Source organism: Petaurus breviceps, unplaced genomic scaffold, assembly GCF_028583685.1.
Source record: "Petaurus breviceps papuanus isolate PSGF00001 unplaced genomic scaffold, PetGlider_PUasm1.0 90763, whole genome shotgun sequence".
Taxonomy (NCBI): Eukaryota; Metazoa; Chordata; class Mammalia; order Diprotodontia; family Petauridae; genus Petaurus; species Petaurus breviceps.
In genome coordinates this window covers 2,143,848-2,171,362 of record NW_027187340.1, presented here as the reverse complement: position 1 = coordinate 2,171,362, position 27,515 = coordinate 2,143,848, and the positions used below count along the sequence as shown (strand labels likewise).

Below are 27,515 nucleotides of genomic sequence, written 5' to 3'. Positions count from 1 at the left end.
TCAGATAGTGAAGTGGAGGAAGAAGGCAGACTTCTTGTAAATGCTACTTGGTGGTGGTATTTATTCTTCCATCAAGAATTATGAGGAACAAGTTTCTTTATAGAATTTCACGATGGAAGAGATTGTCACAACAATTCCATCTAACCTTCCTCACTTTACAGAGCTGGAGATTGAAGCCCTGAGAAGTGATATGACTCACCGTGATCACACAAGCCCAGGATTCAGCCCCAAACCAGTAGTTCCTCTGACCCAGTCTCTTCATGACAACCTTTCACATCCGAAAGGCTGACAGGGTGTCTTTCCTGAAGTCATGCATTAGCTGTATGACCCTGGGCAAGTCAGCATCAGCCTCAGTTTCTTCATCTGTAAAGTAGGCTTTTAATATCTACCTTCCAGGATCATCTTAGGGATCAAATGAAATAATGTATAGTTTTGAAAATTTGCAAATTATATAAATGATATAATATTTGTAAAGTGCTTAGTTTAGTGCCTGACACGGAGTAGTCACTTAATAAATGCTTGTTTCCTTCCTTCCTTTTTTTAGGAGGCAACTAGGTAGTGTAGTGGATAGAGCACGAGACCTAGAGTCAGGAAGACCTGAGTTCAGATCTGTCATCAGATACTGTGTGACCATGAAAAAGTCACTTAACCTCTGCCTTGTTTTCCTCAGCTATAAAATGGGGATAATAATAGTACCTACCTCCCAGGATTGTGAGGATCACATGAAATAATATTTGCAGACTTACAGATTATACAAATGTGATAATATTTGTAAAGTTCATAGCAAGTGCCTGGTTCATAGTAGGCTCTATGTAAATGCATTCCTTTCTCTCCTTTCCCAAAAAAAGGCAGCTGCGTTGGCCTGTGATTTCTCTCTCTGCTGATTCTGAGAGTCTCTGATTTCTTTCCTCCTTACCTCTAGTCTAGGCTGATCAGATAAGTATTAGTAACTAGCATGAATTTGTATCACTCAGGTATCCAATATTCCTTGATTGAACACCTGCAAGAGGTATTCCCATTTCATTCACTGTTTTCTAGTCCCTTTACCGTAAGTAAGCCAACAGGATCGTCTCATTTCTGTGTTGATGTTCATTGTTAAATTGAGAGTTCTGACAAAAACTAAATTCAGTTCAGCACCCTTTGTTATGTCTGCTGAATACAAAAGGCAGCATGCTAGGCCCTGGAGTACAAAGGTGCAAAATAACTGCCCTGTCCCTCTAAGAGCCCACCTTCTAAGAGGGGCAAATGGATGAGTGAAAAGGCATTTATTAAATGCTTTCTGTTTGCCAGGTACTAAACTAAGCTAGGAATGTGAATATAAAAGTAGAAAGTCTCTACCTCAAGCTATTTGTGTCTAAGGGGGAAAGGGTTAGAGACAGCACTTGTAGGTAAACGGTAACTAGAGTGTTTTGGTGAGTAGAACAATGGGGAAGTAGTGTGGGCCTGAAAATAACTGAGGTAAAAGCATGGATCTGGTGTCTGCTAAATTTTAGGATCTCTTAATTAGGCTAGCCTGGTATAGGATCTATTAGTGTGGATCAGGAGGTCTAAAATCCCTCTTAGGATTGATCAGGCAGAATGTGATAGAAGTAGAGGAGAGATCAGATGGAGAGCTCTGTGAAGATTTGAGGAGTGAAAAATCCCTTTTGGCTGAGGGGAGGACCTTAAGGTGGGGTTTCAGTAAGTAGAAATGAAGAAAAGGTGCATTGTAAGTATGAGCAGAGGCAGAAGAGTTTGGGATGACATTGGGAAACAGCTAATACTCTACTTTGGCAGGAAATGTGTAACAAAGGAAGGAGCAGTATGAAATAATGCTGGAAAAGCCTAAGGAGAGCCTTAAAGACAGCTTAAAGCTAAGGAGACCTGTAAATTCCAGGCTGAAGTCAAAGAAGAGGCAGTTAATGTGTGATTTGATTACTATCTTAAGCATAAGAAGAATTTTGTTATTGGAAAAGTGCTGACAAGTTGGCTTGTGAGCCAGGGCTGAAGCAGAGAGCTGCTTTCAGCAGGTGTTTATTGAGCATGCACAATAAAGGCTGAGGAAGGTTTACAGGTGAATAAGATGAGATTTTCCCTCAGAGAGTTTATAGTCTAGTAGAGGAAGCAAATATTAGTTATTATACCTTTGGAGATAATTTCAAAATTATTTACTTTTAGTTATTTATGACTTTGCATACATTTGAGGCAGAGGACAGGATTACCTTTTCCATGGTGTTTATTTAACTTTTTTTTTCTATTAGATTTAGACATTAAACGAAACAATACTCCAGAATCTTTTTTCACCTTAGGGTTATAGTATTTATGAACATTATAGTAGACATTAAACATATTGTCAAAAGCTTCTTTGGATGCCATGGACCCTGGATTTTAGGATACAGTCTATTTGGTATTTGAACATTGACATTTATTTCATTTGTTGTTAAGGTAATGCTGTCATTAAATTTTTTTTTTTGCCTTTTTTGGAGGGCAGTTGGGGTTAAGTAACTTGCCCAAGATTACATGACTAGTTTTTTTTTTGTGTGGTGTTAAGTGTCTGAGGCCGGAACCTCAGGAGGAACTGAACTCGGGTCCTCCTGACTCCAGGGCTGGTGCTTTACTCACTGCACCACCTAGCCACCCCTGTCATTAAATTTTTAATGCCACTACGAACCGCATCTGTAAATGTGCAGATTCTTACAAAGGGGATACATAGCCTGCTGCTCAGTAGACCATTTGGAGGAATAAAAGTTGCTATGCATTATCTATTTCAGTGTTGACTTCTTTATGCCACCTTCAGGATGATTTTTAAAATTGTATAATTTTTCTGTAAAACCTAATTTAAAGGAGATCATTTAACATTGGTTACCACCCATAGATTTTATCGTTCTTATTTTAGACATGGAAAGCAAATGAATAAGTGGTTACCAAAGACTATCACTGGCAAGTGGTGTGGAAGATACAAGAGAAATGTCGACTAAATCCCTTTCTGGTTAGAGAGACAAAACTTAAGTTTAAGAAATAATTAGGGAGGCGGAGTCAAGATGGCGGAGTAGAAGCACAACCTCTGAGTGGCTCCAGCTCCCACCTTCCCCAATCCATGTGAAAAGGGGACTCCAAACAAACTTTGGAGCTGCAGAACCCACAAAATGACACAGAGAAGCTAACCCCCCACTGAGGATAGTCCGGCAGACCGGCAGGAATCAGCCAGCGCAGTGCTCTGGGAGCCAAGCCCAGCCCCATGCTGAGGCTTTAGCCCCAGGGTGGGCCTGACCAGCCGGCCAGAGGGACTCTAGATCAGCAGCAGCTGTGGCCGTTTCCAGATTTATCAACACACAGATGCGAAGGACAAAGTGAGAGGTCAGTGCAGTCTGGACTTTGGGACCAGTAAGTGGGAGTGCGTGGCTTTTGCCCCACCCCCACCCCCAGGGCGAGAAGCCGCTGAGACACCAGTATAGCCAGCCAGCCCCACGTGGCAGCTTCAGCTCCTGGCCTGCAGAGTGCAGGGGGACCACGCATCAGTTTGAGGGGTAATCACTCTTGCTTTAACCTTCTTGGATCTGGATTGCAGTCTAGGGTGGAGGTTCTGGGGTGTGTGTCCAGCTTGCCAGAGCATGTGGAAGTCTCAGAGAGGGTACCTCCAACAACTGAGAAAACCCCAGCGTTTGGGACGAAAGCTCCCCTGTCTGGTGGCAGAGTCCTACTATGTGTGGCAAAAAGCCCAGGGGTCAAGTGACTGAGGGGCAACATGACCAGGCAAAGGAAACAAAGCAGACAGAAGATTCCAACATTAGACTCCTATTTTGGGGACAAAAAGGAGCAAAGCATGGAACAGGAGGAAGACAGTGAAGTCAGAGCTCCTGCACCAAAAGCTTCAAAGGAAAATACGAGCTGGTTACAGGCCATAGAGGACCTTAAGAAGCAGATAAGAGAAGTGGAGGAAAAATTGGGAAGAGAAATGAGAATGATGCAAGAAAATTATGAAATGACAGTCAACAGCCTGACTGAGGAAAATCACACCTTAAAAAATAGACAAACTCAAATGGCAAAAGAGGCTCAAAAAGGCAACGAGGAGAAGAATGCCTTAAAAAGCCAGATTTGCCAGATGGAAAAAGAATCTCAAAAGCTCACTGAGGAGAATCATTGCTTCAGAATTAGATTGGAGCAAATGGAAGCTAATGACTTTATGAGAAATCAAGATGCTATTAAACAGATCCAAACAAATGAAAGAATAGAAGGCAATGTGAAATATCTCACTGGAAAAACCACTGACCTAGAAAACAGATCCAGGAGAAAAAAAAATTATTTAAAATTATTTAAAAATTATTGGACTACCTGAAAGCCACGATCAAAGTAAGAACCTAGAAATCATCCTCTAGGAAGTTCTCAAAGAAAACCGCCCTGATGTTTTAGAACCAGAGGGCAAAATAGAGGTTGAAAGAATCCACCAATCACCTCCTGAAAAAGATCCCAAAAAGAAAACTCCTAGGAATATTATAGCCAGGTTCTGGAATTCCCAGATCAAGGAGAGAATATTACAAGCAGCCAGGAATAAACAATTTGAATATTGTGGAAACACAATCAGCATAACCCAGGATCTGGCAGCTTCTACACTGAGGGATTGAAGGGCTTGGAATATGATATTCAGGAGGTCAAAGGAGCTGGGATTAAAACCAAGAATCACCTACCTAGCAAAACTGAGTATCATGTTTCAGGGGAAAATATGGTCATTCAGTGGAATACAGGACTTTCAAGCATTCTTGCTGAAAAAAAACAGAGTTGAATAGAAAATTTGATATTCAGATACAAGAAGCAAGAGAAGCATGAGAAGGTAAACAGAGAAAAGAAATCATAAGGAACTTATCAAAGTTGAACTATTAACACTCCTACGTGGAAAAACAATAATTGTAACTTATAAACTTTTCTCAGTATGAAAATAGTTGAAGGGAATAGAAATATATATATATGTATATGTCTATATATGAGGGTATATGGGCATATGAATACATATGTGAATGTGTGTATATATGTTTACAGGTATACATAGATAGAGAGCACAGGACCAATTTAATAGGAAGGGATGATACTTAAAAGGTGAAATTAAGAGGTGAGAGAGGAATATAATGAGAGGAGATGGGGAGAGACGGAATGGGGTAAACTATCTCATATAGAAGAGGCAAGAGAAAATGGTTATAATGGAGGGGAAGAATAGGAAGGCAAAAGGGAATGGGTCAACCTTATTCTCATTCAATTTGGCTTGGGGAAGGAATGAAATACACACTAAATAGGGTATCTCATCCTACAGGAGAGTAGGGGGAGAAGGGGATGAGAGGGGGGATGGTGGAAGGAAGGGCAGGCTGGGGGCGGGGAGGGAAGTTGGAAGCACCCACTTTTGAAAAGGGTCGGGATCAAAGTAGAGAATAGAACAAGTTGGGAGGTGGGATAGGAGGGAGGGAAATATAATCAGTCTTTTACAGTGTATCCACTATGTTATTGTTTTGCATTAGCTACACATGTACAACCTATACTGAACTGCTTATCTCCCCAGTAAGGGTGGTTGACAAGGGAGGAAGGGAATGAATCTGGAATTCGAAGTTTTAAAATCAAATGTTTATATAAAAAATATATATATGTATTTATATAAAATCAAATATATATATATATATATATATACTATTATTAATACTATTTTACATGTAATTGGGAAATAAGATATACAGGCACTGGGGCATAGAGATCCACCATGCCCTACTGGAAAAGTCTAAAGGGGTAGGGGAGAGAGCAGATTGGAGGAAGGGATATCCTGTGGGACTGCTATTTTGGGGTGGTGGGTGGGGGAAAAACGGGGAGAAAATTTGTAACTCAAAATCTGGCGGAAATGAATGATGTAAATCAGAAGTTAATAAAGCATTTGAAAAATGAAAAAAAAGAAGTAGAGAATAGTTAAGTACAAAATTATATAGTCCATACTATATGTGTTCTGAAAATGTGGAAATAAATGCATCTTGGAGTAGTGAGGCAAAGTGTCAGGTATTTTACTCAAGGGAGAAAACAAAAAACCCACAAACTCATATTTATACAGAACTCAGTTTTCCGAGTTTCTGCCTCACAATGACTCTGAAGTAAGCATTGCAGAAATGGTCTCTGCACATGAGAAACTGAGGCCCAGACAAGTTGAATGATTTGCTCACAGTCACACAGGTGTTGGAGTCAGGTTCTTCAGACTCCCAGATTTGGTATTTTTCCTACTACACCATGCTGATTTTTTAATAACTGATATTTATATCATGGAATATTTTATAAAGCTCTTTTCTCACAAAAACCATGAGAGGCATGGGTAGTACAAATTTTCTTAGTCTCAGGTGAGAAAACTCAGGGTTCAGAAACTTCATGATTGTTTTTGGGCACACAGTTAATATATGAGGTACAACATGAACTCAAATTTGACTTCAAACTGAGTCTTTTATATGACACTATACTGAACATGCCATGTAGAGGGACAAATAAGAGACAACCCTTCCTGGAATGAAGAGTTTATGTTGAAGAGTGAGAAATAAGGGTGGGCAGATAGGAATCGGCCTGGTTTTAAGAGTCTTGAGAACCAAATGGGGCTTCTTAATCTAGAGTAAGCAAATTTTAGGGGGTTTGTGAACTTGGATGGGGGGAAAATGGCTTCATTTTTTTTCTAACTGTCTAATTTCATTTATTTAAAAATGCTATCCTAAGCAATCTCTAGGCTTCACCATTCTACAAAAGGGATCCATGACAAAACACTTAAGACACCCTGGTTTTAAATATTAAGGAAAGAGAACACTGTTGTAGATTTCTGAGAAGAGTGGTAGAATGAACATTGTATTTGAGAGAGATTTTCAGCAAATTCTGAAATTTCCATACTAGTTAATTTCACAAAATTAAAATGCAGTGGGACAGCCCTTTGAAAACATAAAATTTATTTACACATCCTTATCTGTGTCTGGATACTTTTTAGAGAAGATGGTTCAAGACAATTTTGACACAACATAGACAAATTTAAATCACCTCTTGATCTTTGGACAGTTTTGTAAGTATTCTACCTCTGACCTGACTTTTTTTTTTTTCAGGTTCCTGTTCATGTTCAGTAGGCAATGGTGAATTGTGCCATTCTGCAGTAGACCCAATAGCAAACACCAGTCCGGATGAAACCATAACTCCTTCCTTGGGGACAGGTAAATTAGACTAAGAGTTTCAAGAGGAGCTAGTTTGATATTGTTATGATTCAAAGTAATTATATAAAATTTCTGTTGGTATTAGAAAATGTAAATTTCTAAGTTTGGTTTTTTAAATATGTATGAGGAAAAAATGCTACTAGAATAATCAGAAGGCATTATGAAAAAACCCAAATGTATGAGGTTCTCGGGTTTATTGTTTTTATCAGTGATAGGAACCTTCTTTATATGGCTGCTCTCTTTACTAATTCACATCAGCATCTCTTCCGCAATCTTAAAGAGTGGTTTGGGGTTCTTCAAGCTTAAATTAATTTCCCATGGTCAGACAGTCAGCACAGTGGCGATACCACTGGTCTTGGGATCAGGAAGACTCATCTTCATGAGTTTAAATCCAGCCTTATTCCCCAGTTGATATGAACAGGATGTTTTCTAGTTCAGAAATGAAAACAATTTATAGCCATATTAAAAATGTTCTAAATCATTATTGATTAGAGAAATGCAAATTAAAACAACCTTGGGATATCATTTTACACTTATCAGATTGGCTAAACTGATAGAAGAAAAAAGCGATAAATGTGAAGGGGATGTGGAAAAACTGGGAACAGCTCATTGTTGGTAGATTTATGAGCTAATCCAGCTATTTTGGAGAGCAATCTTGAATTAGGCCAAAAGAATTATTAAACTGCCTTATACCCTTTGACCCAGAAATATCTCTATTAGCTCTATTTCCCAAGATGATTAGGGGAAAAGGAAAAGAACTCTTTTTGGTGGCAAAGAACTGGAAATTATGGAGATGCCATTCATTTGGGGAATGGCTAAACAAGTTGTGGTATGTGTTCGTGATAGAATGCTACTCAGCTATAAGAAATGATGAACTCAGTGATTTTAGAAAAACAGGGAAAGACTTGCATGAAATAATGAAGAGTGAAATGAGTGGAACCAAGAAAAGATTGTATATGATAATAGCGATATTGTTTTAAGAACACCTTTGAGAGACCAAGTCATTCTGGCTATTATAAATAGCCAAATTAACTACAAAGATCCTATGAAGAAAGATGCTATCAGTATCTAGAGAAAGAACTGACATATACCTACATATTTGCATGTAAGGGTCCATATCTAGGGTGGAGGGGAAACATTTACATGATAAGTTGTAAATTTAAAAGGAGTAGCAAGTTGTGCATAATAGATCTGCAGTTTCAAATGCAATCCTTTTTTGTTCTATTCCACTTTGTTATGGAAATACTAGTTTTATTTCTTAAGTTCAGAATTTAAAAAAAATTAAAATTAAAAACAGCTCTGGCCTCAGACACTAGCTATGTGATGCTAAGCAAGTCATGTAACCATGTTTGCCTCAGTTTTCTCATCTGGAAAATGAGCTGGAGAAGGAAATGGCTAATCACTCCAGTATTTTTGCCAAGAAAACTCCAAAATGGGGTCGTGGAAGAGTCAGACATGACTGAAACAGATAAACAATTTCCTGACTCCAAGGCTGGCTCTCTATCCGTTATGCTGCAATGGAGCATGTACAGAATTTTTATAAGATCATTAATCATACATTTTATATTTTTTCTTAAAAAGATAAATTGTTAATATCTTTTTTTAACATCACCATGTGCTCAGTATCCATCCCACCCCCAACTGCAAGAGCCATCACTTATACAAATAATGTTTTTAAAAGGCAAAAGAGAGAGATGAGGGGGGAAAAAACCAGCATGACAGATCAATGTATGAAAAAAAATCTGAAAATATGTGCAATATACAATAATTGTGGACCTCCCACCCCTTCCAAGGGATTGTATTTTCTCATATCTCTTCTTTTAAGCTATGTTTGTCCTTTCTAATTTTGTAACGTTAACTTTTGAGGGTTTTGTGTGGTAACTCTCTATTTATATCACTGTAGTCATTGTCTATATTGTTTTCTTGGCTCAGCTTACTTCATTTTGCATCAGTTTATAAAAGATTTTTCTGTGCTTCTCTGTGTCAGTCATATTCATCATTTCTTACAACACAGTAATAATCCATTACATTAAAGTAACACAACTGTGAAAATAAAAATGTGGTGAAAGGATACAAATGAACAATTCTTTTTTTGCTTTTTGGAGGGCAATTGGGGTTAAGTGACTTGCCCAAAGTCACATGCCTAGTAATTATGTCAAGTGTCTGAGGCGGGATTTGAACTCAGGTCCTCCTGACTCCAGGGCTGGTGCTCTATTCACTGCACCACCTAGCCGCCCCTGAACAATTCTTCAAAAAACAAAAAAATTGAAAACTATTCCCTAAAAGCTTTTCCCTAATCAGTGGGCAACTGCTTTTCCAGTTCTTTGCTGCTACAAGAAGTATTGTTACAAATATTTTGGTGTATTGGGGACTTTCCTCTTTTTAATGACTTCCTTGAGGTTTAAGCCCAATAATGGAATCCTTGGGGCCAAAGAGTATGTACATTTTAGCATTTTATTTACATAATTCCAAAATGATTATACTGATTCCATAGCTCCACCAACAATGTATTAATGTGCCTATCTTTCCACAACCCTTCCAATATTTAACTATTGGCAACTTCTGCCGTCTTTGCTAATTTGCAGGGAATAAGATAAAACCTTAGGGTTTTGATTTGCATTTCTTTTATTAGTAATTTGGAGCATCTGTTCATACAATTATTAATAACTTTAAGTGCTTTTGAGAACTGTTTATAACTTTTGACTGCATTTTTATTTTTAAAGTTGTTCCTATTAGAAAAATCCTAGTACCAAATAGTTTTGATGTGTGTATTGGAAAGGAAGGGGTTATTTTTTAGGCATCTTATAGAATCGTAGATTTAAAACTTTGGAAGGAACCTTAGACATCAGTATCCAATTCCCTCATTTTACAGACGTGGGAAACAAGGCCCAGTGAAGTGAAGTCTCTTGCCCTTGACTCTTACTCTTCTGTTGTCAGACATTATTAAATGTGACACAGGGTTTGAACCTAGGTCTGTCTCCTATGTCATGTTACCTCTTGAGGACTAATCACTATTTACTGCCACACTTAATGACATGTTTCCCTTCTCACTCAAATGAAATCAAAATGTGGACCTTAATAACCTTCTAAATTGCTTTGAATTCATTAGTTTTTGAATGTCTGCCATATACTAAGTATTGCACAGAAGAAATATTCGCTTTCCTTTCACTTCAAACTAAAACCAAGGCATTTTTATTCCAAGAACCATTTGTAAAAATTGTTTTGCCTTACAAAGTAAATGGAGGCTATTTCACACTTTTATTATATGGATGTCTTTTAAAAAAATATTTTCATATAAACTAATAGTTGATAAAGGAACTGACTTTTTTGGCTTAAAGATTAAAACTCAGCCATGGATTTATTTTATATCCCTATTTCAGATTATTTAAAGCCACTGAAGTGGTAAGTATATATGTGTTTTGAGTGAGTTTTCTGCTCCATGTGTTGATTTAAACATGATTTGAGCAAAAGAACAAAAAAAAGTGTTCTGTACACATGAAACAGATGTATAGTTGTAAAAAAAAATTTATATGTAAAATATTCCATATGTTCTCAGGATAAGGTATGTTTTTCCTCTCTTTTCTGCTGCCACCTGCTGGTATAGACTGAAAACTTAATACTGTTCATCTTTCCAAAGGGCTCATGCGGGCAGGCATGCCCACACAGACAGACACACACACACACCCTTCCCTCTTTCTTTCTCTTTGGGGTTGTGTTCATTAACTTTTTAAGCCAAGGATCTCTTGCATCTGTCTAAATGAGGTACCCACCTTTTCTCCAACTGTTCTCTTTCCTTCCAATACCTAACTCTGTTTAATTTGGCATTCTTCCAGATAAACCAGTCCTTTATATGTATGAGGTAGACAACATCCTCAGAATGTCATCTGAGTTTCTTGGCTCTTTTTTGCCTCCAGGATCTGGTCTTTAATCATTTCTCCTTCACTGGTAACTTCCTCTCCTCCTAGAGTCCTGGTGATCTGCAGAGCTGTTATATGGAAACCCCTTTGCAACTTTTACATCATTACATAAGCATTAACTACTATTTTTGTCATATTCATCACTGACCTCTAGTCTGTGGGCTTTTGTCAGTGTGGTCCATTTTAAGGATAGATCCTAGCTCCCCTTGGCTGTAGTAAATGGTTACCACAAGTTGTGCTAGAAAATTCATTAACTGGTAGTCATTTCTCTCTAGACTCAGATGGCAGACATACTTTTATCAAATATTATTACTCTCACCATGTGAGCATTGATCTTTAGTGTCACACTGTGTTAGTATAAAAATATGTTTTATGAAAGTTTCTTCCTTTAACTACTAGAGTAGCAATTTAGACAGCAAAGTTGATGATTTACTGTTGAGGATAAGCTCTAGTGAACCCATGCTAGCAGAAATATGGTTGGCATCATCTTTTCATATGGTGCCTCAGAATTCTTCAGACAAATTTAAAAATCTTTAAAATTCCGTTTAAATTAAGTTTAAATTAGTTAAATTAAGTTTAAATTAAAATTTGTCAGTTGAATTTTGATTGAATAAACATTTATAAAGCACTTAATATATGCACTATTTTTAAAAATTGAATTTTATGTTTATTTTTTAGTTTACATCATTTATTTCCACAAGATTTTGAGTTACAAATTTTCTCCCTATCTTTCCCCTACCCACCACCCCAAAACAGTGATCCCACTGTATGCCCCCTCCCCCAAAATGCTCTCTCCTATATCCTCCTCCATCCCCCTTTCCAGTAGGACAAGATGGATCTCCATACCCCAGTACCTGTATATTGTATTTCCCAGTTGCATGTAAAAATAACAATAATAATTTTTTTAACATTTGATTTTACAACTTTGAATTCCAGATTCTTTCCCTTCCTCCCTCGTCACCCACCCTTACTGGGAAGATAAGCAATTCAATATAGATTGTACATGTGTAGCTATGCAAAACATTTCCATAGTGGATATATTGTGAAAGACTGGCTATATTTCCTTCCATCCTATCCTGCCTCCCACTTGTTCTGTTCTCTACTTTGACCCTGTCCCTTTTCAAAAGTACGTGCTTCTAACTGTCCTTCCCTCCATCATTCCCCCTCTCATCCCCTTCCCCCCTACTCTCCTGTAGGGTGAGATACCCTATTTAGTGTGTATGTCATTCCCTCCCTAAGCCAAATTCAATGAGAGTAAGGTTGACCCATTCCCTTTTGCCTTCCTGTTCTTCCCCTCCATTATAACAGTTTTCCCTTGCCTCTTCTATATGAGATAATTTACCCCATTCTGTCTCTCCCCATCTCTTCTCATTATATTCCTCTCTCACCTCTCAATTTCACCTTTTATATATCATCTCTTACTATTCAGTTGATCCTGTGCCCTCTATGTATACCTGTACACATATATACACACACTCACATGTGTTCATATGCACATATACCCTCCTATATAGACATATATTTGTATGTATACATATACATATATATATATACATTTATATTCCCTTCAACTATGCTCATACTGAGAAAAGTTTCATAAATTATAATGATCATTTTTCCATGTAGGCATGTAAATAATTAAACTTTAGTAAGTTCCTTATGATTTCTTTTCCCTCTTTACCTTCTCATGCTTCTCTTGCTTCTTGTATCTGAATGTCAGATTTTCTATTCAACTCTGGTTTTTTCATTAAGAATGCTTGAAAGTCCTCTATTTCTATTGAATGACTATATTGAATTCTATTCTATTGAATGATCATATTTTCCCCTGAAACATGATACTCAGCTTTGCAGGGTAGGTGATTCTTGGTTTTAATCCTAGCTCCTTTAACCTCCGGAATATCATATTCCAAGTCCTTCAATCCCTCAGTGTAGAAGCTGCTAGGTCTTGTGTTATCCTGGTTGTTCAGTATTCGAATTGTTTCCACAATATTCGAATTGTTTCTTCTTGGCTGCTTGTAATATTTTCTCCTTGATCTGGGAATTCTGGAACCTGGCTATAATATTCCTAGGAGTTTTCTTTTTGAGATCTTTTTTAAGAGGTGATTGGTGAATTCTTTCAATTTCTATTTTGCCCTCTGGTTCTAAAATATCAGGGCAATTTTCCTTGAGAATTTTTTGAAGGATGATTTCTAGGTTCTTTTTTTTTTTTAAAAGCAATTGGGGTTAAGTAACTTGCTCAGGGTTACACAGCCAGTTATTTCTGGGTGGGTGCTAAGTGTCTGAGCCCGGAATTCGATCTCCAGGTCGTCCCGACATTGGAGCCGGTGCTCTTACTTGCTGTGCTACCTGGCCGCCCCACTAGGTTCTTTTTTTAATCATGGCTTTCGGGTAATCCAATAATTTTTAAATGATCTCTCCTGGATCTATTTTCCAGGTCAGTGGTTTTTCCAGTGAGATATTTCACATTGCCTTTTATTTTTCATTTGTTTGGATCTATTTAATAAATAGTATCTTGATTTCTTATAAAGTCATTAGCTTCCATTTGCTCCAGTCTAATTCTGAAGGAATGATTCTCTTCAGTGAGGTTTTGAGATTCTTTTTCCATCTGGCAAATTCGGCTTTTTAAGGCATTGTCCTCATTGGCTTTTTGAGTCTCTTTTGCCATTTTAGTTAGTCTATTTTTCAAGGTGTTATTTTCTTCAGTCAGGTTGGTGACTTTTCATGATTTTCTTGTATCATTCTCATTTCTCTTCCCAATTTTTCCCCCACTTCTCTTACTTCATTTTCAGAATCCTTCTTGAGTTCCTCCATGGCGTCTAATCAATTCATATTTTTCTTGGAAGCTTTTGGTACCAGAGTTCTGACTTCATTATCTTCCTCCTGTTCCATCCTTTGATTCTTTTTGTCCTCGAAAAAGGAATCTAAAGTTGGATTGTTGTGCTTGCTTTACTTCCTTTGCTTGCTCATGTTACCACTCAATTACTTGACTTTTGAGCTCTTTGCCACAGTAGAACTCTGCTTCCAGAAGGGAGAGCTTTGCTCCAAATTGCTGGGGTTTTTGCAGCTGCTGGAGCTATTAGGAGGGTGCTGTCTCTACAGCCCCCACAAGCTCTGGCTCACTGGTCATGCACCTCAGGACCACCACCCAAGGCCGCAAGATCGCAGCAGGTTAAAGCCAGAGCGATTATCCTCTGAATGGTCTCTTGGCCCTGCTACAATCTGCAGGCCAGGAGCTCTGAAGCAGCTACATGGAGGCAGCTGAAAGGTGGCTGCGCCTCCACCAGACCACGCTCCCTCCATTCCTCCCAGTTCCAACAGAGTCATACACTGACCTTTTACTTTGTCTTTGGCATTTATCAGTTGATATTTCTGGAAATTGCCACAGCTGCTGGTGATCCACTCTCCCCAAGTCTGCTGTAGCCTCTGGTCGGGGCTGCCCTGGGGCCTGAAGCTGTGGGCTCACAGGGGGCCGGGTCTGCTCCCAGCACTCTGTGATGGACCCTTCCTACCGGCCTTCCAGGCTTCCTTCAGCGGGAAATTTGTTTCTCTCTGTCACTTTGTCAGTTCTGTAGCTCTAAAATTTGTTTAGTCATATTTTATAGGTATTTGAGGTGGTTATGGAGGGAGTGCATGGAGTTTTTCTGCTTCTGTGCCGCCATCTTGGCTCTGCCCTGCCATATATGCACTATTGATTATAATTTATATTAATTTTATAATAGCCAAATTTTATAACAGCCTTTCTTGAGAAAGGCTTCATACTTCTCACTTTGGCTGCTATAAAATTATGGTCTTGAGACCATACAACAAATATATACATTAGTTAAGAGTGAAATTAGGAATTCTCAATTTGAGGTTTCCTTTTGGGGTTTTTTTTTGGAGGTGGGAGGGCAGGGCAGTTGGGCTTAAGTGACTTGTCCAAGGTCACACAGCTAGCAAGTGTTAAGTGTCTGAGGGTGGATTCGAACTCAGGTCCTCCTGACTCTAGGGCCAGTGCTCTATTCACTGTGGCACCTAGCCACCCCTCCTTTTTTTTTTTTTACTGGTCTTAGAATTATAATATTTAGTAGCATAAGTAAGGCAGGTATTTTATAGTTTTTCAGATATGATTTGTGAGAGGAAGTTAGGGATCTGTTCTTGTTTTGCAGTGTGAAGGAAAGAGTCTTCTACAGAGCTCTTATAACAAAGTATTATGACTCTGGGTTATATTTGTACATGTGACAGTTTGCTTAGTTATTAAACAAATCTAAATTCCTTTAAAAAATCTCTGCTTACAAATTATTCTTAATGTTTTCTAGATGAACATTGTGTGAGTCATTGTAATTCTCAGAGCTGCATATTAGCTCAGGAAGAACAGCTTCTACAGATTGGAGATAAACAACTGGCTAGACATGTGCTGCTGTGTTTACTACTTATTGTCGGCTTACTTGCTGTAATTATTTCTTTTACTTTTATTTGAGGCCCTTTTCCTTAAGTGCTTTGTAAAACTTGCATTTGGACAGCTAAAAAAACTTAGTTACTTCTGTAAATGGTAAAAGGCACTATTGAATCCTAACTCTCTAATCTTCTTTAAAAGGGGGCGGGGGGAAGAATTAGTAGCTCATTTTACAGTGTTACTGTCCTATTTCTGAAAAAAAAAATTATCTTGCTTGGATAATTATCCATTTACCTTGAACTTGGAATTTGAGAAAAATCTGAATCTTTCTAATAATCACTTTTCATCATAGGTAAAATTTACCATTTTTTAGAGCTACTAATTTCTAATCATTAGCTGACCTTAACGGACAGGCTCCACTACTCCTTTTCAAGAGATCTTCCCAGGATAGCTACTTTTCTGAGATATCTACAGTCATGGTGATAAATAGAATGAAGGTAGAGCAGTCTTTCCAACACTTCTGATCCTCATTTTGTGTAGAATGACATCAGCTGGTACCATTCTGCTTGCCATTTAAGCATAATAATCAGAAAAGATCAAAGTGTACTGCTACAGATTTGATAATCTGATTTTTGCATCATGAAGTGCTAATTTTAAAAATCTGCCCTGTTTTACACTAGGCAGCAATACTGATGTCTTATATAAACCCCTATAATATAGATCATGTCTTTCCCCTTCAGAATTAATTAGAATAGAAATCTGTATAAATGACATCTCTCAGAAGGATGTGTCAACCTCTTTGTAGAAAGACAAAGGTTATGTATTCTCATAGTGTTTTGCCCTTTAGTTTTCCTTTTCAGGCATTAAGTAGATTTAGATTTAAGGCATTTGTTTAATTGTAACTATATTCTGGTAGGTAAGATTTAAAATTTTTTTTTTGTTATTTCTTTGTAGAATCTTTCCAGTTGTTTGTGGTGGCTGTTCAACCAGGAACCCGGAAGACTGTATGTTGAGTTACAGTTTTTTTGTGCTGTGTTCAATTTTGGACAGGTATTTACTAGGAATTTCAAAGGAACCTCTGTGTGTATATGGGTGTATACACATGTGTGTGTATGTTTGCGTGTGTGTGTGTTCTGCTTAATCAGCTGTGTTATATAAGCCAGTGAAAGATATGCCTGTCTTTGAATAGAAAAATATATTATTCTATTGATTGAGGTTACCAGGTTGTGTTCTGGATATTTCAGTCAGAAATATTGAATTCATCTTCTTTTTTAATTTTGAAAGCAATAATGGTCATGGAAACAGAGGCAAGGAATCTCATGATCTATTTGAACTTTAATATACATTTATTAGGTTAGCTTTGGCAGTAATTTTTCTGAGAATCTTTTACAGCTACAAATAAAATAAAGTAAGTTATTTAATAATTCTTAGGCAGAAAGTATTATTAAAGTTCTAAATAATATTTAGACTTTAACAGCTTAAAATCATACCAAGCCTTGGGGAGAACTTGTATATAGTATATACTTGTTAAATGATACTTTAAAATTATTGACAATTTAATATATCTTCATTGTTTCAAGGATCCATGATTTCATTTATGTAGGTATTCCCTGCTTAAATGCACATCCCAGCTCCTTTCTCTGCTTTAGCAGACAATTTCCACAAATTGTTATGTTAGAAAAATTAATCATCTTTGGCCAACTTGGTCATGAGCCTCTTTGAACTTAGCCAGGCTTGTCTTTATTTAATAGACATTAAGTCCATCACTATATTCATTCTTGAAGCTTAGGTAAACCTGCAAGAGCATGTATCCCATTACTATAGCCTTTAAGAACCATGGGTGACTTCTGTACCATGAGAGATAACAAAATAGAATTTTAATCAATCAGTAAGCATGTATTAGTACATAAATTAACATATACTCTGATGTAATACTTTTAATCATCATAATCTTTTATATTTATTTGATTTGATGTTATATACAACCTGTAGTCATTAGGAAAACCTTTTCTGGAATCCATATCTTCATGAAAAGTTTGAGAGGGAAGCTCTGTTTTCAGGCTGATGCTTTGAAAGAGGAACCTAATAAAGAGTGAAGTTCAAGGAGAAGTTGAACTTAGTCAACAAGCATTTATTATGCTCCTGTTACATGCCAGGCACTGAGAATAGTATAAAGACGAAATGAAATAACTCCTTGTAAGGACCTTAGATAAAAAATTTATTAGAGAGATGTACATAGGGGTGTGTGTGTGTGTGTGTGTGTGTGTGTGTACAGATATATACTATATAAAACTATATATACTATATACCTATATGAATACATGCATATATATGTATATTACACATACACACACACTCACTTTACAAAGTAAATATAGGGTAAAAAGAAGCTAGGGGATACCTTCCAGATACTATGCACGAAGAACAGCAAGAAGACCAGTTTGACTGGACTGTAGAATTAGTGAAGGTGAGTAATGTTTCATAAACATGCAAAAAGATTAGTTTGGATAAGTCAGAGATTCATGGTATTACCTTATTGTTTTATTTGAGATCATTTTAAGATGTAATACTATTAAAATATTAGTATAGCAATATACTTCAAGGAATATAAATTATTTTTTTGCTTTCCTTTTGTTTTGGATTATCTTATTTCTACTGTTTATTAGTCTGAATAAATAAGAGTTGTCTATAAAACAATTTCTACCCCATAAACTTTATATAATTTACAGTTTATACTACACAGAAATATTTACTATGTTTTAGTTGTTGCCAGCACCATTTTCTATGTATTTGCTTTTATGCCAGAATGCAAATAATTTTGAAAATGTGAAGGCATACATTATTTAGATGAAACATGAATTCCTGGATAATTGACCACTATTACATAGTAGAAGTGCAAGGTAGGGACCAGGTCCATGAAAAAGTCAAAATTTACATGATTCCAAAGGACATTAATTGGAAACAATTACTTCTACTACATGTTTTCCCTCCCAGTAGCACTGGCTCTAAGGTTGAGGTAAAAACTAATAAATATCTTCCTGGTTCTGTCTGACTCCACTTGTTCACCAGTCTCTGCTCCCCAGTCCAGAAAAGCATAACAGGAATGCTACATAGAGCATAAGTCTCTTCCTTTCCTCAGACTCTAGTTTCTTCTAGAGGAATGACATAAAGAACGTGAACAGAATTAGTAAGACCAGGTACCTAGAACAAGCAAGCAGCAAAAAGTTCTTGTTTTAGGGCCAAGAACTTTAAGACTGACCTTTTGATTACTTTTTTAAATGTTGATTTTTGATTATTAAAGTGAATGTCAGTGGCCTGCCTTAACTTTTTTTTTTTTGCTTGAAATTTTGTTTTTAGCTTCTAAATATGTAACATATGTCTGTATATTTTTTTCACCAGGGTTTTATTTCCTTTGGAATCTTTGGGTTAGACAAACATTTCATCATTCTGCCTTTCAAAAGAAGGTAAACTCAGTTTAAGTGTATCTTTTAATAAAGGTAATGATAAAGGTATGCTTTGAGATGCTGTTTTTAAGTCTCTAATACAAACTGGAAGAAACTGATTACAATGGTATCATCTGCTGCTTCATATATTTGTAGTAAATAACCACAGATAAGCTACTGAAGGAACCATGGTAAATCCAGTAGCATTATTTCCATTTTAAAAAGAACTGTTGGATATTGTTTTTTTTTAAAAAAAACTATTACTGAATTCAAAATGCAATTTTAAAATGTGTTTAGAGAGATGTTCTTAAGCTAGTAAACAGGTTTTATCTCACCTGTGATAGCTATTTCTACAGCATATCTCTTCCTCAAAAAGAGCAGTTTAGATTCTTGCACATTTGACTTTTTCCTCAGGAAAAACTCATTCTACTCTCTAAATTTTTGATTCTACCATTTTATACCAAGATTGCTAAAATAGCAATACTTTCGCTATGGACACTTTTCTACAAATATCATAGGCACTTAGTTTGGATCATGTTTTGGGAAGTAACATGGGACATTATTTGACTCATTAGTTTTCATGGTAAAATTAGTAAAAAGTCAAAATGTAAAGCATTCCCATTACCAAGACCCTAAGTGGTAAAGACTGGGCATGTTACTTTACAAATGCTTAAGAGTGACAACTTTAATTGGTCAACAAGCATTCATTAAGTGTTCATCTCTTGTCAAGCACTGTGCTAAGTGCTGAGGACACAAAGAAAGGCAAACTCTTGGTCTCTACCCTTGTGGAGCTCACATTGTAATGGAGGAGACAACATGCAAAAGAAATGTACGTACAAGATAATATATAGCATAAGTAGAAGGTAATCCAATCTCAGAAAGGGGGCACAAGCAGTGGGAAAGGAGGCTCTTTGCAGATGGTAAGATTTGAACCAAGTAATATAGGAAGCCAGAAAGTTGCAGGATATAAAATAAACCCACATAAATCCTCGGCATTCCTATATATTTCCAATGAAATTCAACAGCAAGAGATAGAAAGAGAAATCCCATTTAAAATTACTGTAGACATTATGAAGTATTTGGGAGTCTACCTGCCAAGACAAACCCAGGACCTGTATGATCATAACTACAAAACACTTTTCACACAAATAAAGTCAGATCTAACTAATTGGAAAAATATCAGTTGCTCATGGCTGGGTCGAGCTAATATAATAAAAATGACAATTTTACCTAAATTAAATTATATATTTAGTGCCATAACAATTAATTTACCAAAAAACTACTTTATACAGCTAGAAAAAATAGTAACAAAATTCATTTGGAAGAATAAACGGTCCAGAACATCAAGGGAATTAATGAAAAGAAATGCTAGGGAAGGTGGACTAGCTATACCAGATTTCAATCTGTATTATAAAGCAGCAGTCATAAAAACTACTTGGTACTGAGGAATAGAGGAGTGGATCAATGGAATAGATTAGGCACACGAGAGTCAGAAGTCAATGACTATAGTAATGTATTGTTTGATAAACTTCCAGATCCTGGTTTTTGGGATAAGAACTCACTATTTGACAAAAACTGCTGGGAAAACTGGAATATAGTATGGCAGAAACTGGGCATAGACCATTATCTAACACCATATACCAAAATCAAGTCTAAATGGGTGCATGATCTAGGTATAAAGGTTGATACTGTAAGCAGTCTCCTAAAACAAGGAATAGTTTACCTATCAGACTTGTGGAGAGGGAAAGACTTTATGACTAAACAAGAATTAGAGAACATTATAAAATGTAAAATGGATAATTTTGACTACATGAAATTGAAAAGTTTCTGTACAAACAAAGCCAATGTAACCAAGATTAAGAGGGAGGTGGGAAATTGGGAAAGAATCTTTACCACCTATGTCTCTGACAAAGGACTCATTTCTAAAATATACAGAGAATTGAGTCAAATTTATAAGAATACAAGTCATTCCCCAATGATAAATGGTCAAAGGATATTAACAGGCAGTTTTCAGAGAAAGAAATTAAAGCTATAAGCACATGAAGAAATGCTCTAATTCACTATTGATTAGAGAAATGCAAATCAAAACAACTCTGAGGTACCACATCTCACCAGTCAGATTGGCTAAGATGACAAAACAGGAAAATGACAAATGCTGGAGAGGATGTGGGCAAATTGGAACACTAATGCATTGCTGGTGGAGTTGTGAACTGATCCAGCCTTTCTGGAGAGCAATCTGGAACTATGCCCAAAGGGCTACAAATACTTTCATACCCTTTGATCCAGCAATACCACTCCTAGGGTTATATCCCAAAGAGATCATAGAAATGAAAGAAAGACCCATATGTACAAAAATGTTTATAGCAGCTCTTTCTGTGGTAGCAAAGAATTGGAAATTAAGGGGGTGCCCATCAATTGGGGAATGGCTGAACAAGTTTTGGTATATGCATGTTATGGAATACTATTGTGCTATAAGAAATGAGGAGCAGACAGTCTTCATATTTACCTGGAGAGGCTTAAAAGAACTGATGCTGAGTGAGAAGAGTAGAACCAGGAGAAATTTGTACACAATTACAGACACAACGTATGTGTGATGACCAACTTTGATAGACTGGACTCCTCTCAGCAATGCAGTGATATAAGTCAATCCCAAAAGACTCATGATGGAGAGAAATATGTGCATCTGGAGAAAGAACTAGAAAGAACTAAGTTTATATGAAGGTGGAAGCAAAATACCTGATCTTTTTCCTTCTCTTATTTGGTTTTATGTCCTCTTTACCATTTTTCATTCCAGCTGGTACAATACGTCCTTATAACCTGACTAATGTATGATGTGAAAGTATCTACAGATCCTATACTTGACTATAAGCCGCCATGGGGGGGGAGAGGGGAGGGAGGGGGACAAAATGTGAAACTCAAGGAATTGTGGAATTGAATCCTGTAAACTAAAAGGAAACAAACAAATTAATAAAAAAAAAATTATAGGAAGCCAGAAAAGCCAAGATCCCATTTTAAGATCTAGCATTAGGTTCTTAGTCCCAGTTTAGTCTTTTTTTTCCCCTCAGTTACATGTAAACAAAATTCTTTAACATTAATTTTTTTAAATTTTGAGTTCCAAATTCTCTTCCTTCTTTCCTTCCTCCCCACCTCCTTGAGAAGGCAAGCTGGCATGACTTGCACTGTGTAGTCTGTGCTGTGCTCCAGGCCCAACCACCACCCCATTTTCCTTCCTTCCTGTAGCAGCAAGCACCCCAAGCGTCCCCAGAGTGGCTGCCAACACAGGTTCTTAGATCTGCTTTGTTAAAGGAAAGCAACTCAAAATGGGTTAACAAGCTTACTTTAATCAGTAAATATGTATCGTTTACCTAGTTCAGGGGAAAAAGGTCAGCACCCCGAACTTCAGAGTATACAGACAGAATTATCACGACAGAGAAACAGATCAAGTAGACAGGTTTCCAAACTGTCGAACCATTACATCCATACCAAATCAACATCTGGGTTTTTCAAAGCCAGGGGGCTCTCAAAAATGGCTTCCCAGAGTCTCATCTGATCAAATCACAGAACACTTCTCAAAGTGAGCCCCAAAACAAAGCCTCACATCAGGGTTTATATAGCCTTCTCCTGGCTCAGAGAATGTAACAACCTTTTGGACCCACTGGCCAATCAAGAAGTATCTACTGAAAAACAAGCCTCCCACCCCAGGCTCCAGGTGCCCTTTAGCCTGGGGCAGGGAAGATCTTTAAATTTACATTCCCATTACACTGCCTAAGTTTTCTTGAATTGTAAAATTGTTTGGCCCAGCCTTTTGTTGGTTCTGCCACTCCAGAATTTGATTTGACATGTCATTTTAGACTCTTGGAAGAACTCAGCTGAGTGCTTCTTTACCATCTTACCATCTCCTACCACAGTGAGATCCCCATTTAATCTCAAATAAAGAGCAGTCAGGGTGGTCCCATGATGTAGAAAAGGAATAATAAACTAGTCATTGAACTTTAGTTGTTAACAGGAGATTTAGTCATCTGTTTCATTATCAATCAGATTAAAGAATAAATAGACCACAAGACTGGAATGACTTGCACATAGTAGTTCTACATTCAAGATATACAGGAAATCTGCCTATTGCACAAAAATGCTGAAGTAAAGTCTTTGATCTCTATAAAGACTTTAAAATATCCCAAGGAAAATGGAGTTTGGCAAATCACAAATACTCCAAATTTGTCTTATGAATTTAAGGAATAAAATGTCAATGAGGACAGATTGTCATTGCTTTTGATTTAAGAGTGACATGGATATGCCAGGTAGATGACAGCTGCTGTTGAACAAGCTTGGTTTTATGGAGGAATAGGTCCCCTGTGTGGTGTTGTCTGTCTTTTCATTACACATAGCCTCTTCTTCGATTTTGATTTTCAGATTGGAATTCTTGTGGAATAATAAAGAAACAGCAGAAAATGGATCATCACCTGTTCCTGAGGAGATCAGAATGACCTGTCAACAGTTTGTTCATTATCACCGTGATCTCTGTGTCCGAAGCATTGTCAAGGAAAGAAGGTGGGCAAATGCCTATACAGAGATTCCTGTTGACTAAAACATTATATGTTGGACACACCTTTCAGATTAAATATCACTGACTTGTGCATATTAACCAGAAATGTCATGGACCTGTGCACATGAGAGATGAATTTTCCCTTAAACAAAATCTCTGTAACATACCTAGACCATCTTTAGATAGTTTTGAAAAGTTGCTAACTTTGGTTCTCACATAAAGTATGGAAACATGATCTGAGAACCAAGATATTAGAATATTAGAATTGGGGGACATTAGTTATTATTGCTTTTCAGAAAAGTTTAAAGATTTTGAATTTAGAAACAGTTTTATTTTAGTATTCTCCTGTTGATGTTACTTTTTATTGAAAAAATATTTTCAAAACTATGACAGTCCTGATACCAGCTACTGTTTTTCACCTCAAATCTTAGTCTTTAGTCTTTGGTATCTAAATTATATTCGTGCAAACCAGTTAATTGATCTTAGCCTCTGATATTGAAATATGAAGGATAAATGTTGCCATGAACTTTTAAAAATTATATAATGGAAAAAGTGAAAAAGCAGATAATCAAAGACCATTATTACAGACTACATAACAGTTTTTCTTTGTGAGATGTAGACATCTGGACTGGCAAAATCATTTAAAAATAACACTTATGAAGTTTCCTTCAGCAGTTCAACAGGTTGAGAAAATTGGTTTTGTGAAATTTTTAGAAGAAAATTTCATTTGACATCTTTTCAAGTTATGAAGCAGAAAGGGAAGCATAATGCTGCTGCTTTTTAGGACTGCTGAGCTATATGGCTATTGGGTGATGGTAAAGCCTCTCTGTTCCACTCTACCCTTTCCAGGCTACATACATCATTATTTAGTAGTGACCTTTGTCCAGTTGTAAGGGTACCTGAGATGTCGTTACACAGTCATCAGCAGACATATATATGTTTTATCAAATGAGTGTCAGGAACCTTACTAGATTTTAATTGAGTATTTAAAATTAACAGTAAGAATGGATATTCAGTCACATATTGTTTGGGGCATTAGTCTCATGTTTGAGCTGCCTGAAATTTTGTTTACAAATTAAGGTGTATTACATCTTATGTGTACCTGAAATAATATTTTTGTGTTCATTGTGATGTTATTTGAGAATGTTTAAATGCATATTAGCCTTTTGTGATTTTTGTGTGACTTCTGAAATAGTCTACTCATGTAATTAAATGTATTCTTTTTCATTACCTGTTTTCCTCATCTCACCTTGATCTTTGATTGCTGCCTCCTTTTTGGCTCTGTAACAGTTCTTTTGCTTGACTGATGCTTTTATCAAGTGTACTTCATGTCCATTATGAGCTTTCTATTAAAATTTATGGGTTCATTTGGTTCTTTTTCCTCTTGTTGCCATAAACCTTATTTGCTTGCTGAGACATGAGGAACCATGCATTTGTATTAGGAATACATTTGATATAATCAAAAGTGTCATACCAAGTACATTTTTAAAATCTCATTGTTTTAGTTACACAAGTTTTAAGTCTCTGATTAAATATATTACCTGAGAAGCAATTCCTGATTTACTGTAGTTTACAGTATTAATGAAAACATTTGGTATTTTTATAATTGGACAAATTTTATTTAAACTTTATGTAGTATAGTAGTCTCTAACAAAGCTATTACAAAAGTTGATGTTATTGTATATTGATTTAAACACATAGTTATAGTATGTCACTTTTGTGTATAGCTTTCCATGTGTTAAGTTTTAACTATTTTCATAAATATACTTGTCATTTTAAAAAAATGATGTTTACAGTTTAACAAACCATTAATATCCAGAACGGTTTCTTTTCTACCATATTTTTTTTACATACCAACTATCATGCTGTCTTTCCTTGTTTTCCCATTTTTCCTTGCCTGTCCCCTGTTATGCAGTGCTATGATAGCAGATTTACAGAACATATGGGTCAATCATTCCTTTGACATACAGGTGTGGTGCAAAGACCTCTACTGGAACTTTCTGTGGCTGTGACCTGGTGAACTGGCTAATTGAAGTTGGCCTTGCCTCTGACCGTGGCGAAGCAGTGCTGTATGGAGACAGGCTGGTACAAGGAGGAGTTGTCCAGCACATTACCAATGAATACGAATTTCGGGATGAATATTTGTTTTACCGATTTCTTCAGGACAGTCCCACAGAAAGTCCTCTAGGCACTAATTCAGGTGCATCTTCACAGGACAGACAGGTAGAAATTGAGCACTCATCCCCTACCTCACTTTCCCCCCAACCCTAAAATATGTGGATACAAAACAAAGAAGGAAACTTCCTCAAACAAAATCCAAGAACGATTTTTCCCTACTGCATCATTATTATTAGAGAGCTCCTATTGAATATAATAATCATCAATTTGGACAAAAATTGTTAACTATTGATTTGCATGTAATTATTTGTTATAATTTTAATAACCAAATAAGCCACTACTCTGAATTGCTAAATTTTGCAGTTGGATATTGAGCAGTAAGTGAATCTCATGATTATGTATACTTTGCACTTACCAATTGCACTTCATGGAGTGACCTTGAAAATCATTTCATTAAGAGGCCTTCCTAATTCTTCATTTCTCCACCACCACGCAATTTCTTGACAAGTGGTGCTCATTCAAACTGGCAACACAATGAGTTTATGTTTTTAAAGTACACTTATTCTTGCTTTTCCATTAGAAGGTAGGGGATAATCTCCACAAATCTATAACAGAGATTAAAATATAGTCTCATCTCTAACTTTGGTTGTGCATGTTATATTTCAAAGAGTTTAACTTACATCACACCAACCAACAAAACTACTACCATAATTGTTGATATATATATGTGTATACATATATCTACACACACATTTATATACATACATATGTATGTATGTATATGTATATATATATATATATATATATATATATAATTTTGCACATCCCAACTCAGAAAATTTTTGCACATCTCATGTGAACCACTGTTTAGAGAAGTTAAGATAGGAAAGAAGTGGTTCATGTCAGCAATCATTTATTGTTTGTCTCTTATGTGCCATGTATTTTGCCAGGCACTGGGGGTACAAAGATAAAAATGAAAGCCTTTTACATATTTCAAACTATTTTTGAAGCCAAATCTAATATGCTGCTGTAAATTTTAGAACTTAATTTTTGGCATGCTGATTCCTAAGCATCTATAAATTTAAGTTATTCATGCTATGTGCAGTTATGAAATATTATTCCTGGTTTGAAATTGGTGGAAAAAAAGTTGGAGAGAAAAGGGTGATCATGTTATCTTTGAGTTACTTGATGTTCAGTGTGTTTTATTTATTTCATAATTTTTAACAGTCACTAAATATTTAGCCCTTCTGCTGATTAACTTAAAATGTTTAGTTTCTTTATATTTAATTGCATCTAACTTCCACATGAATGAGACAGTTCTATTTTCTACTTGGATCCTTTTTTTTTAAGTGAATAGGATTCATTTTACTACCTTTTAAGATCTGTATGCTTAAAAAAAAATTAGGAAAACCCTAATATATTTAATGAGTAAATCTAAACACTTTGCTATAATACTTGTTTTAAATTATGTTTCGGGGGTAGAGCAGTTTGTTTTGCCAATTAGAGTTACCTTGGTAAGGAAATCTTAGTTTTTTACATTCTAATTGTGACTGTCCTAATGCTTTGGAGTTTAGACGGATTTTAAGCTTAAATATAACTTATGCCAGGAAGAACTGATTTACAATTGCAGTATTTGAGATGCCAACTCACATGCATGGCAAGCATCTCAAATTTAAATTAAGAATCAATTGTTTTACCTTTGCACAAGTTACTGCATAAGGTCTCTTAAAGGGAAGCAGAAAACTGCATCTTTTAGCACAGAAAGTACTGACAGAAAACTGTTGATCATTGTGATTTGCAAGTTTGCTTAAAACAGTACTTTCATTATGTTAAAATATTTTTAGAATTAAGGATATGCCAGTTTTATCTAATGAAATATCTTTGTACTTGTGATCTCAATAATACAGCAAGTTTCTCAATAAAATAAAATAGCTCTTTTAA

At 36.3% G+C, this 27,515-nt stretch overlaps 1 protein-coding gene across 1 annotated transcript in view; it reads left to right on the top strand.

The window, feature by feature from the left end:
- The window catches only part of GPR155 (G protein-coupled receptor 155), a 60,784-nt gene extending 33,269 nt beyond the window's left edge, over positions 1–27,515 (top strand). Inside the window, exons 12-17 of the mRNA XM_069068433.1 lie at positions 7,077–7,181; positions 15,394–15,527; positions 16,425–16,520; positions 18,870–18,934; positions 23,324–23,461; positions 25,427–27,515. Coding sequence (XP_068924534.1) covers positions 7,077–7,181; positions 15,394–15,527; positions 16,425–16,520; positions 18,870–18,934; positions 23,324–23,461; positions 25,427–25,727 — 839 coding nt within the window. The 3' untranslated portion in view covers positions 25,728–27,515. The remainder of the gene's footprint in view (positions 1–7,076; positions 7,182–15,393; positions 15,528–16,424; positions 16,521–18,869; positions 18,935–23,323; positions 23,462–25,426) is intronic.